At 37.0% G+C, this 12,645-nt stretch overlaps 1 protein-coding gene across 1 annotated transcript in view; it reads right to left on the reverse strand.

Moving 5' to 3' along the window:
* Positions 1 to 53: 53 nt before the first annotated feature.
* The window catches only part of DIS3 (DIS3 homolog, exosome endoribonuclease and 3'-5' exoribonuclease), a 21,203-nt gene continuing 8,611 nt past the window's right edge, over positions 54 to 12,645 (reverse strand). The window contains exons 9-20 of the mRNA XM_035892377.1: positions 11,925 to 12,041; positions 10,932 to 11,033; positions 10,201 to 10,265; positions 10,005 to 10,089; positions 9,259 to 9,386; positions 8,693 to 8,779; positions 7,690 to 7,846; positions 6,558 to 6,772; positions 5,273 to 5,441; positions 4,457 to 4,615; positions 3,934 to 4,056; positions 54 to 268 (exon numbers count right to left, since the gene is read on the reverse strand). Of these exons, the coding sequence (XP_035748270.1) occupies positions 179 to 268; positions 3,934 to 4,056; positions 4,457 to 4,615; positions 5,273 to 5,441; positions 6,558 to 6,772; positions 7,690 to 7,846; positions 8,693 to 8,779; positions 9,259 to 9,386; positions 10,005 to 10,089; positions 10,201 to 10,265; positions 10,932 to 11,033; positions 11,925 to 12,041 (1,497 nt within the window). The 3' untranslated portion in view covers positions 54 to 178. The remainder of the gene's footprint in view (positions 269 to 3,933; positions 4,057 to 4,456; positions 4,616 to 5,272; positions 5,442 to 6,557; positions 6,773 to 7,689; positions 7,847 to 8,692; positions 8,780 to 9,258; positions 9,387 to 10,004; positions 10,090 to 10,200; positions 10,266 to 10,931; positions 11,034 to 11,924; positions 12,042 to 12,645) is intronic.

A 12,645-nucleotide genomic window follows, 5' to 3' on the forward strand; every position in this document is an offset into this window, starting at 1 on the left:
TATTGTTCTCCTGCATACATATAGTCATAAAAAGTTTTTTAAAAAAGGCCAGTTTTACAGATTATTAAAATGTATATTTTAAAAGGAAACAAAATCTGTTCCTAGCGTTTTGCCCATAGGGAAAAAGATACAAATACAAATAACTTGTGTGTGATTTCCTATTAACTTTTATATCCAGCTATTTTTGCAGCTTCTTTCTCTTTTTCTCCGGTTCACTCTTGCTGCTTATCTCCACAGACAAGTTTGCAGGCACCTCATCTCCTAGTATCTACAGTAAGAAAAGAATTAGAAGTCAGAACACTTTTAAACTCGCATATTTACTATCCTGATAAAACTCAAGTTTACCTGTACAGACCTTTTGTTAAACACTGTATCAACATCAGAAAATTCTGTTAGTAATCCTCTGAAAAAGGGTGTGCTGTCATACAAGCAGCACAGCTAGACAACTCAGCGTCAGGAAAAGGTGGAAAAAGGTGAGGGAAATACAAAAATTTGAACTGTCAGCAGCTCCTTTTAGCTCCAGCTGTTTGCTATGCCCTGGCAGGTGCTTACAAGGCCAGGAGTATGAATGAGAGGGGTGAAAAGGGGGTCTTAAACCTAACAATTTTCATTTTGCTCTTAAAACAATCACAAAACACAATCGCTGTGGTGTTTTCTGAAGCGCTGCTCCTGTCAAGCAGAGGCCCTTGTCAGGCTCAGGACACTGCCTAGCAAAAAGGCATTTAGCTTTGGTAGAAACTGGAAAAACTTCTGAAATAAGTAGAGAACAGACCTTCTCATAACGCAAAGAAAAAGGAAGAGCCCAAAGGACTTGTCAAGGAAAGAGGTGATTGAGAAGCACGCTGTGCGTTCTTTGAGAACAGGGAAATGAGCAGCATTCAAGCAGGGAAGAGTGAAGCAGGCTACGATGAAATACAGTTTGCTTAAGCGGGGTTCATAAAACAATTGGACCGAGACCAGACGCATGCATGCTCCTCTAGGCTCGAGTTGCTGGGCAAACTGTACAGTCTGATGAGAGCGGGTGACAGGCCCCGCAGAAGCTGGGTGTGAGGAAGCTGATGGCTACGACTTTTAATACCAGGTTACAAGTTCTGTGACAGCGACGACAGCACAGGCCAGTGGAAGAGTCATTTAAGTGTATTGGAGTAACACAGGCACCCGTGCGGGAATTAAACCTCCGTGAGGAGAAGTCTATGGAGAGGCCGTCGGAACAGGCGACACGGTAACAATGAATTACCTTCAGTGAGTAAAGACAAGACAGTGCCTAGGTTTCTTGGTGCCACAAAGGCCTGTTTCCTGCAGCAACTAGTCAGAGAATGCATAAAAAGGGAGCAGCAGCTCTCGCCAAAGAGGTTACCCACACAACCAGCCCCCCAATACCGATTTCAGCATACTTACTCAAAATGCATCATCGTGGTAGAAGGAAACAAACCACCACAACCCAAACCTTAAAATGCGTTATATCAGCAATAATAAGGAATTTAGTGCAGATTTTACGAAGGGGGGGCTGCAAAAAGGTAAAATGCTTTCAGGGGTGAGATGGCATTTAAAAAAAGACTTGGAGTGAGAATATGCCACTTATCAACAGAATGTCAAGAGAACAGTTAAAAGAAAAGCCATTGGAGTGATCAGTATTACAAGTCTACAGACATCCTTTTAAGAAGTGAAAATTCTGTCCAAATGAAGAAGTAGTAAGTGCAAAATTCAGTTAAAATAAATGGGCAAGCCCAAAAGACTGAGAAGCAGTAATAAAAATAAATAGTAATAAAAAGTAATAAAAATTCTCTAAGTAAGTGAGAGGCAGGGAATTCTTCCTTGCTCCTCCATCAGTGGATACCTTGATGATAACGAACACCTAAAAGCAGGCATGAACAACAGGTAATCAAAGTGTATTTGAAGCACTCAAGAAAATTAAGACCAACATCAAGAAAATGGTTACAAATGATCATCATTAAAAAAAAAGTTTAGAACAAACTGGGTAAGAGGAATACTAACAGTGCCAGGACTAGACACTGTCCATCGAAGAGTTCTAAAAGCAAGCGTCAGTAGCAACTGTTGGTGTGTATAAACTCATTGCTTAAAACTGGTCTTGGTACTAGAACGAATGAAAGATGATGCAAAGGGTTCCCAGGTAACACCATTCATCATGAAAATCCCATATGGAACTCTAAGTATGTGATCCTGTACGGATCGATGGCGTGCTCACATTCAGAATTGTGCGTATGCTTCTGTTCCTCCCAGCTCAAAAAAAACCCCAACTGTATAACTGAACTACAAAAACATAGAGGCGATGAGGAAGATCAAAGATACAAAATAGTTTCCAGAAAAGCAGGAGCTAACATAGTGCATAATGGAAGTATATAGAATGAGCGGCATGGGAATGGTAAATAGGAATAAAAGATTATTTTCTACAGTGTAGGACAGCATGTCATCAAGTAACAGTATTACTTGCTTGAAACAAATGAAAGGTTAAATACTTTTTCATAGACGGTGAGCTGGGGAACTCACTGTTACGAGATACCACAGGGGTCAGAAGGGTAAGCTGGGGAAAAAAGCGACTAAAGAAAGTCACAGAACAAGACTCTGTGGACTGAACAGAGAGATATGTATCTCTGGGTGAGACTGTATTTACGCTGTACATTGCTGGAAGCTTTGAATGGAGGCAAAGGGAATGATCACTGTATGTGCATCTTATTCCTACACTTGCTCCTTACCAGGAAGGAGGACTAGTAACTGCTGTTTAGGCTGACAGTATTTTGGATTAACCAGTACGGCCATTCCTGTATCAAGGGGTAAGCTGAAACTATAGCATTGGCTTCATTGTAGACCAAGGAACCTCACAGAAATGAGTACAAGAAACAGAAGGTAAAGGCAGCATGTATGGGTGGAATCAGCTTGCATTAGCCTTGCTTTGTGTGTCTATTTTCAATGAACAAAGCGTGTCCCTCGGGGACTGGAGTCTTTGCGGCAGGAGTGCTCCTGAGCTGCGCCCACCACGGCAGCTCTGGCAAACGCTAGCTGGGGAGCTCAGCACGTGAATGCACAGCAGGGTGCAAGGTCTCGTTCTTACTACAAACTCCATTATCCACTCCCACTTTTTGAAATCATGAGGGTTGCCTTCAACTCAAGTGAATACCACAAAGATCAGAATATTTACAAGTGTTTGGAAACAGATGATTCCTCAGAAAAAAATAGTATTTGACTGTATAACAATCAAGGATCTCTTGCTTATTTTGGGTTTTCTTTTTCCTCCGTGATTACGGATACTCAACTACTGCAACCACCTGTTTACCTAAAAAGTCACATGTAACCGAATAAAAGTACAGAATCTTGTGATGGCACGCAAAAAACTCAGCAGGCCTGAGGTGTGAGACCAGGTGACAACCCCAGTGTCCCAGACGTGCTAAGAAGCTAGAATTGAAATTCTTAAGACCAGAGACATGGTTACAAGGGCATTACAGTTCTTACAACATTATCAAGAGAGAATTTTTGTATTGTGGAAGTTGCAAGAAAGGACTGCCATTCACAGCCAGCAATTACATAGAGCTTCCTTCTGAGCCAGCCTTCACAGTTACACCGTAATTTACTGGAGCAAAAAGATCTTATGGAGTTTTGGCAGATTTTCAAAAGGGAGATTTGATTACAGGCCCATGAAATTCAAAAGATATTGCTTCAGCAAATCATCATCTTTCCCATCAGTGGAAATATTCCTGATGGGCCCAGAAGGGAAATTTAATTTACAGCCTTTAATTCTTTACAGCAGCCAGTGAAAGCAGACCTGTGTTTTACTGAGAGCAGACATGAAGCAATCGCTATAATCTGCCGCTAAATTATTTTTTTCTTCTGGGTTAAATTTCAATTTTAATGTATGCTGATTTGTTAAGATTACTGAAGGGTAACAAGATTCTACGAATCACAAATAGTGTGCCTTACCTTTGGTTCTACCAACACCATCCGAATTTTCTGATGTTGGATGTTGGAGGCATCTAACATAATGTTCACTTTAACTTTATCAAACACACGTAACGTTGTGTCTTCCACAGTAAGTGACGGTACCTGAAAGTTCAAATTCTGTATAAATACTCACTGCTTACAGTGCCTTATGTTTTTATACAAATAACTATTTTTATAGGAAATTATTGATGTTATATGTCAATAAAAATGAACACAAATTACTGTCCTGAATGTTCAGTGTCATAATACACGGCATATACATTTTTGTGGTACTTACTCAGATAATTAGATATTAGTAGTGTCTAGTACAGAAACCAATTCCTGTTGGAAACTGTGGTGTATTTGGACTTACAAAGGCCATAGTGGCACTACTACTAATAAACTTGCATTTAGAAAAGCCTCTCTTACCCTTCTAAATCCAACTAGAACAGATTTTAGTCATTCTGCTCACTTCCCAAATCAAAAACTAAAGGTATTTAAGAACAAATGTTATAAAGCATACCTCATTGTTGTAATCCAGTCTTGGTGTTGGTTTACCTTTTTCTTCAAAGAATACTGTTCCTTCTAACCCATACTTGGGAATCAGAACCACAACTGCATTTCTTCTTACAAATAATATATATGCATCTTCATTCACTACTCCTTTGCTTTTGAAGAACAGCTGTAACAAAAGTAAAGTACATGAATAAGAAAAAAAGCACTAAAACATTCTCTTTTTGATTACAAATATAGTGGTTTAAAAAAATAAAACCATTCAAATACGTATCTATACTTAGTGATAATTACACACCATATATTGACAGCAGATTAAAAAAAAAAATCCCATAAACTGTTTGTAACACTACTGTAGTATTAAGCATTCATCCTGCTTATAAAAAACACAGAGTAAAAAGATGCCATTATTTTAAATTCTTCAGAACCAGCAATGCAATGTTGAAGCTTTTCCTCAAAGCAGCAGCCCTCATGCTTGGTCATTCCTGCAGATTTACTTGGTTTTGCTCTACAAAGCACAACTCAATGTCCCCTCCCTCCCTTCAAAATCAACATGACTCGTCCATAGTAAATCACAGAATCATAGAATGTTTTGGGTTGGAAGTGACCCCTAGAGGTCATCTAGTCCAACCCCCCTGCAGTGAGCAGGGACACCTTTAACCAGACCAGGTTGCTCAGAGCCCCGTCCAACCTGGCCTTGAATGCTTCCAGGGATGGGGCCTCCACCACCTCTCTGGGCAACCCGGTTCCAGTGTTTCACTACCCGCATTGTAAAGAATTTCTTCCTTATATTCAGTCTAAATCCTTACATCACAGAGCTACTTACCTGTGTATGGAATGCAACAGACGCTCTTTGGGCATACTGAGCCATTTTATGTCGGTAATTGAGATTTTTACACATATCTGCTAGTTTATGTTTATCTGTAAGTTCTGGGTAAGTACTGTCTGCTCCTATGGCCACTGCCAAAAGTCGATGTACTATAATGTCAGCATACCTGCAACAGATGAGATTAAATGATCAATAACATATCAAAACATACTTTTTTAATAAAAAAAAGGTTCTGAGTGTAATTTTGTTTTAGCAAATGTTAAAGATCAAAAAGTTTTTGTAATAATGACAGTCCCTGTATTAATTCCAGGCCGCTCTCTTTGCTGACCAAAGATACATTCTGCAGAGCCAGAATGAACTGCACTGTTTTCTAAGAGAAATTCTTTACTATATTCTACCAATAGAGCCTGTATTGTTGAATGTTTACAGACAAATACCCCAAAGTTTTATTTTTGGACTAAAGAATGATGTTTCACCATGGCAGCTTATGCCACTTTCTCTTCCCTTTCCTATGAACTAGATGAATTTAGCGTAGAGTGGCATTTCAATGCCATTGATCTGCAAAGCACAGTCACACTTGAACTTCTTGGTACATAACTTTTCTTAGAACTTCAGCCAGGAACTTTCTAACGCATCTGTTAGCAGCTAAAATTTACTATTAGGACTCCCAGAAGCTCCACAAATTACCCACACAAATGCATAGGAATTTTAATCCACCTGTAAGGGATTTCACTTGAAATGTTTCTAAGGAGCAAAATACGACAATTATTTTCCTCAAAACTTAGATACTTCTTGGTTAAAAGGAAAAAAAAAAAAAAACAACCAACTTACGTTTTCACTACAGTACAGCAGCTACAGTAGCAAGTTTCACATTAGCAATGTTTTTATATGGTAAAATACAGACTCCTCAAAATTTAAAACACAGCGCCCCCCTGAAAAATGACTGGCCAAACTCTGCCTCACTCTCTGGTTGACTTACATAATGTTAACTGATTCCAAAGTGCATTTCAATGCCAGATATAAGCATTAGGGATGTGTTTCTCTTATTTTTATGAGTCTTTTTATAAAATTTCATTAGACCTTAGGAGTCTTAGACAGTGAACCTAGGGGCTTACATGAAGATGGACCATCATGTAAAGCTACTGCTGTTTCAATTGAAATCGAAAGCTGAACAGAAACACTACTTTGTTTTAAACAGACAACACCACAATTTAAAATAGAATTTCTTCACAAATAAATCACTACTTCTTGTTCTCAGGAACTTTTTGCAAAATCGAAGTACCTTCTAATGGGTGAGGTAAAGTGGGTATAAATAGGTGAGGCTAAACCATAGTGATGAAAATCATTATCCATTCCAGAGCAGAAATAAACAGCTTGCATCATGCAGCGAGTGGCCAAAATTCGCAACAGTGTATTTAGATAAGGGAACCTAGGAGATTCAGCTCTGTCTAATGATTCAGCTAAAGCCTTTGCCGAATCAGTCTTAATTTCCAAATTCTGGAAGAAAAAAAAAAAAAAGGTCACATATTACTAGCAAGTATTAACAGAGTACAAGCAGAAATATAACAGCTATGTCCATGCTGATATCTTAGCAACTGGCACGGGTATCATACCTAATAACAACCTAATGGAATGCCAGTGTTATAAAAACAAAAATCCACCCATGCCCAGATCCCTCCCTCATTATTACTAGTGCTCTATGCAAACAAAGAAAAGCTAAGTCAGTAGCCTAGGAATTCAGAAAAGACATCCATTCAGAACGAAGAAACACTTTATGCTAATAGTAACAAGTTGTGGTTTTTTTTTTTATTTCCTTTGATTTTTCCATCCCTTTATTGAATAAATCAAAAGGGTTATGAAAAAAAAAAAAAAAAAAGTATTTATGCCACGCAGACTCTCATCCAAGCAAGAGTTTCTCTCTTGCCCCTAAAAAAAGAAAAAAGGCACGTGTCTGTGTGTTGTCAGAGTTGTTTCAGGCTAAATTAACCTCTAGCTGATCTAAGGAGAGGATGGAAACTATAAACACATGAACACATTTTCTTACTTCCTGAGTTTGAGAGAGACATGTTATTTGATGTGACTGACCAATTTTTAAGTACATCAATAATGTACGTGATCCAAAAACTGGCTTAAAAATCACACGTGGCTTGGAGAGGAGAAACATTCGCAGCACAACAGAGTTACAATACAAAAGACTTAAGAGTGATTTGCTTTCTTTACCTAAGAAAGGTTTTTAAAAAGCACAAGAGCCTTCCTTTCACCTAGAGTGCTACAAGTACCAGCAATTTCCAAGTGTAGCTAATACACTTTCAGATATACTGCTTTCCAACCCGTTTTCTTGTGCAAGTGGCCAACTGGAGAGAAAACACAGCTTTTTATAATCAATTCACTTAATTAGCATGGTAAGAACTTGCCTGGGACTTGGCTGCCTTCACAAGGATGTCATAATTTGATGGGGGAGGAGCAGGATGTTTCCGGAGCAAGGCAAACTCAGGGAACTCATCGTAAATTTTTTGTGCTACAGAAACATTGGCAAGCAACATGAACTCTTCAACCATGGAATTTGTTTCTCTAGCAACATAAAATATTTTGTATTGTTAGAAAAGCATTAAATTATATATTTACTTTGAGTGCTCAGTGAAGAAACCTTCCACCATCCTAATAATATTATATAACCGTAACTAGTGGTTTTGAACATATATACAATTAGGCAAACATTAAAAACGAAAATATTCTAAAATAACAAATTAAGTTAAAGAAAAATGCTCTTTAAAATGCCCAAAAACGACCAACGGATAAGCCTCTTGATTTCTTCATAACAGTACTGTTCAAATATTGTGCATATGAAGTTTGAAAGCACAGTGTTGCACACCATAAAGTAGTGACAGTATCCATAACTAAGTGTAGATTTTAGCACACAAACTAAGTAGTGTGACAGAAAGTAAGTTATCTAGCTTCAGAAATTGAACTGTCTGTATCACTCTGCACACGTGCAATAACTGGTCTGTTATTCTTAAGGTTTCAGTAATCCCCAACTCCATGTTCTACCTTCTCTCCTTTGTTAATACCAGCAGAAGAGCATCACAAAGAAGCCAGTGGGATGTAGAGTGTTTGGAACTTAGTGGTCCATGAAATCAGTAGTAAAGACTTAAGTTATACATGAAGCAAACAGTTCAAAACTTGCTTCGCAGTGCAGAAAAATACAGAGGAATGAATTCCTTTTTCTAGGATCAGCTTGCCCAGGCAAGTTGCAGATGCCCCATCATTGGAAGTGTCAGGTTGGATGGGGCTTTGAGCAACCTGATCTAGCGGAAGGTGTCCTTTTAGACAAAGAATTAAGTAAATGTTGCTACTTAAACTTGCCTTTAATTCTATCCCTGCCCTGAATTAACTAATTGAGGAAAATAAAACACATACTTGAGCTCCTTAGTCTGCAGATCAATAGGATCATGAGTTTCACTGTCCATGTGGAAACGAACTTCTGGTGAGGAAAGCGTCAAGGCTCTGGAAGACAATAAGTGGTATTAAGGAATTACAGTAAAACAGAGACAGCAGCTGAGTTGCAGGCCTGTGCACAACATCTGGGTTTATCATGAAACTGTAACTTAAAATTAGCAGAAATTTAAAAATTTAGCAGAAATTAAATATACAATTGTGAAATTAATGTTCAAATTAGCCTAAATTATGCTGCTGTCAGACATCAGGATTAGCTCCTAAAATTTGAAATGCTACTTTTCTGGTTGCGTTTTTATAAGGACTGTAGGAGATCCATATTGATTGATCCTGTGAAGGAGAAGTTTCTATTTTTTGGGAAATGAAAATAGACATTTTTATGCAAATCAAAATGACAAAACACTTCTCTTTCAAAAGATCTTAACTGGAAAAATGGACACAGGGGACTATTATACAGTTCGACAGCAAAAAAAATAGCCAGGAAAAAAAAGAAAAACAGGAAAAAAGATAACAGGGACACTGCCATTTACCCATTGTCAATTCTCTTCTTCTTCAGAATTTTTGCTAATTTGTTTAGTCCACGCAGGCTGACAGTAATAGCATCATTCATAGTTGCTGAATCAATTCTCATCTGTGCTTCGGCATATGTAAGAGAAGCCTTGAAGAGGTTAACAAAAAAAAAAAAAAAAAAAAAAACACCATGAAGATGCATGATTTAATAGCGAAAAGAAAAACATAGTTCTGTCCTGCAGAAACTGCAGTTTGGTGTCAAAGTTGGTTCACAATAATCGAAAGCTTTACATTCAAGACCTAAATGCATGTCATTCTCAAAGAATAATGGACAAAACAGGACAGATCTATGCAAGATATTAAAAAATACCAGGCATTTACAGAGTTTTGTTATGCTGATCACATTAGAGGTCACAGTTTCAGGAATATATTAAACACCTACAGAGTCCACTGAATTTAACTGAAAATTATGACTAGCTGCTATATATCAACCATGTCCTATATATATCTCAATACATTTATACTTTTAAAATGAAATTTTATCACAAAGTAACTGCACAAAAAACATTGCGGCCTTAGAGGTTTAAAAGAACAGGGCAGAATCAAACATTTATTTTTAAAATTTAAGCATCATTTTCTAATTCTAAGAAAATATAAAGCAATAAACAGAAAGAAGAAAACTTCATTATCAAGTCTGTTGATCAATGTTTTTATAAAAATGTTTCCAGCTTTTTTTCATAAGTATAATAATATTTATGTGACTAACCTTGGAATTAATAATACTCTTTGTAAATCTGGTTTTTAGAATTTCAGCCTTATGGTTCATCTCCCATATACATGAAAATGCAAGTCTATGAGATGGAAAAAGGGAGGAAAAAAAAAAAAATCTGTTAAAATCCACATACAAACATCTGGAGTTTCTTGTCAGGATCAAAGTATGGATCATATAGATATATATATACCTGTCCACATTAGATCTCAAGGAGCATAAATTCGAACTAAGTAACTCTGGGACCATATCAATCCTCTGCAAAGTAAAGAATAAAAATAATGACTAGTTATAAGTATGTATTTTAATTTCCAGGTTTTTAATATACTAAAAGCTTGGAAATAGCAATTTTTTTTTGTAAGAAAGCTCAGACTTCTGAAAGGAAAGTAAGCTACTTTAGAGGAAGTTCATTCCAAGATCCATTTTAATTATCAGTTTTCTAGTTAACAGTTATTTCTGAAAATAAATTGTGGTCTGTGAGAAAAAAAATTAAAACAAACAGGACTAAGTGTACAGTTTTAATGAATACAAATCATAGGAAGCAACAGAGATTTAACTACCATGAGAAAAAACAATGGAAAAGGCAAAACCAGGCCAATTCTGCAATTCCAGATCGATGCTAAAACAGTAGTCCAGTTTCAGAACTACATGTTATTAATGCTTCAAACAGGAGTTGAAAGGGATAGTCTCCAGATAACGGATTAAAAAAAAAAAAAATGTTTTTGCCCTCTAACTGTGCAGGCTGAATGACAGAAAGCACCCTCATTTTGATAGTCTTAAGCAAATTAAGCACAGCCCAAAGGACTCTACTTTTTTTTTCCCTTTAGTTTAGAGATAATACCTCTACTCCCAAGAATGAAAAGAGGAAAGCAATGAAAAATTCAACCACTTGTACAAAAAGCTTTACATATAGAAAACAATTACTTTTTCACACAGATACACTGTTGTTCCTCTTTTTGCCGACTCCTCATCCAAAGCATTTCCTGGGCGAATAAAATGACTGACATCTGCAATATGTACACCAACCTAAAAAACAAGCATCACGTTATGCATCTTATGAAACAGAAATAGTTCTCAACATGAAAGAAACTTTCTCAAGTTTTTATTTAGAACCCAATTTACCCATTCCCAGTTCCCTTCAGCAGCTCCTATATTTGGCAATAGGAATAGTTAACACCTATCACGCTGATAATAAAAAAAATGAATAATTGCAGCAATTATGCTAAATAAGAGCATGTGTACATTTAGTGGAAAGTTATACTCATTACCAATGCAAATCTTGTTGTCTGAGAGCTCAAATAACCTCTTTCATTTTCTTCCAAGGCTCACTGCAAATTTGTTTTTGCTCTTCTGTTTGCTAGACCTTCCATTTTGGCACACTCTACTATTACAATTACAAATTAATTTATAACAAAGAAAACATGACTAAATCAGATATAAGGGGGTAGAGAGTTGGTGTTAAGCCTGAAGCTTTTCAATGTTGTGTTGTTTTTGGTTTTTTTTTAATAAAATAATTATTCCTTAGGCATTACAGCAGTAGCTTTGCTTTTTCTACTGATAGCTCCTTATCCTTGCTGTAGATATCTACGTTTGTACTTGGCTAAAGCAGTAAATAACTCCTATGCTGATTTCCCATGCCAAATGAGCAGAAAGCTCAAGACAACATTAAAATCCCATTTCTGACACTGATGGAATGCAAATCAACTCCCTTTCTTTATTACCATCTCACAGTTGTGCAAACACCATTAGTTTATTTTATAACAGATCTGGAGCTTTGCTCATGTCATTTACTATTACCACTACATTGTCTGTAAAATAAAGGAAGTAGTAAACAAATAAATGGCTTGATTAAAAAAAAAAACCCCAAAAAAACCCCCAAAAAAAAACCAAACCCCCCCCCCCCCCCCAAAGCAATACCTCTATATTTCCATTTTCTACTTCTCTACAATGTAATGCATCATCTATATCCGTACAGCCAGGAGGATCAACACTACAAACATACAGATGCCGTAAGTCCTCCCTGTATTTCATATCCTGAAATTTAAAACAAAAAAAAAAAAATAGTTGTTTTCAAGAACATCTTCTATATCAAAGTAAAACTGATCATTTGAGAAAGGCACTTTGTGTAAGATTTTCCAAAGCAACCATTTTCAGAGTGCTTTTTGTCGTCTTGGGACAAGATTTGCAGTAATATTTATTTATTTATAAGATCAAATCAGACATGCATGAACTACAGTGACAGAAAAACTAAGACTGAAGATGATCAAATACTGAAAAAAAAAAATAAAAAAAATCTTGTTTACAGCAGACAGGAAGAGGAACAGAATAAAACCACAATCTTTTAATGATGTCAGAATTAGCAGGACCGGGATTCAAGACTTTTTAGGTGAAATTTTGACTGATGTCTAGCTGGACAAATTGTTTCATATATGATTTCTCTCAACTAACTTTAGCTTTCTAAGGCCTAGATGTGCACACTGTTGAAAGGAATGGCACACTTTGGAAGTGACACCTATCTTCAAGAAGGGCCGGAAGGAGGATCCGGGGAACTACAGACCAGTCAGCCTGACCTCAGTACCGGGGAAGGTTATGGAGAGGTTCATCTTGAGTGTGCTCACCAGGCACATGGAGGACAATC

Source organism: Egretta garzetta, unplaced genomic scaffold (assembly GCF_000687185.1).
Source record: "Egretta garzetta isolate BGI_Z169 unplaced genomic scaffold, ASM68718v1 scaffold524, whole genome shotgun sequence".
Lineage (NCBI taxonomy): Eukaryota > Metazoa > Chordata > Aves > Pelecaniformes > Ardeidae > Egretta > Egretta garzetta.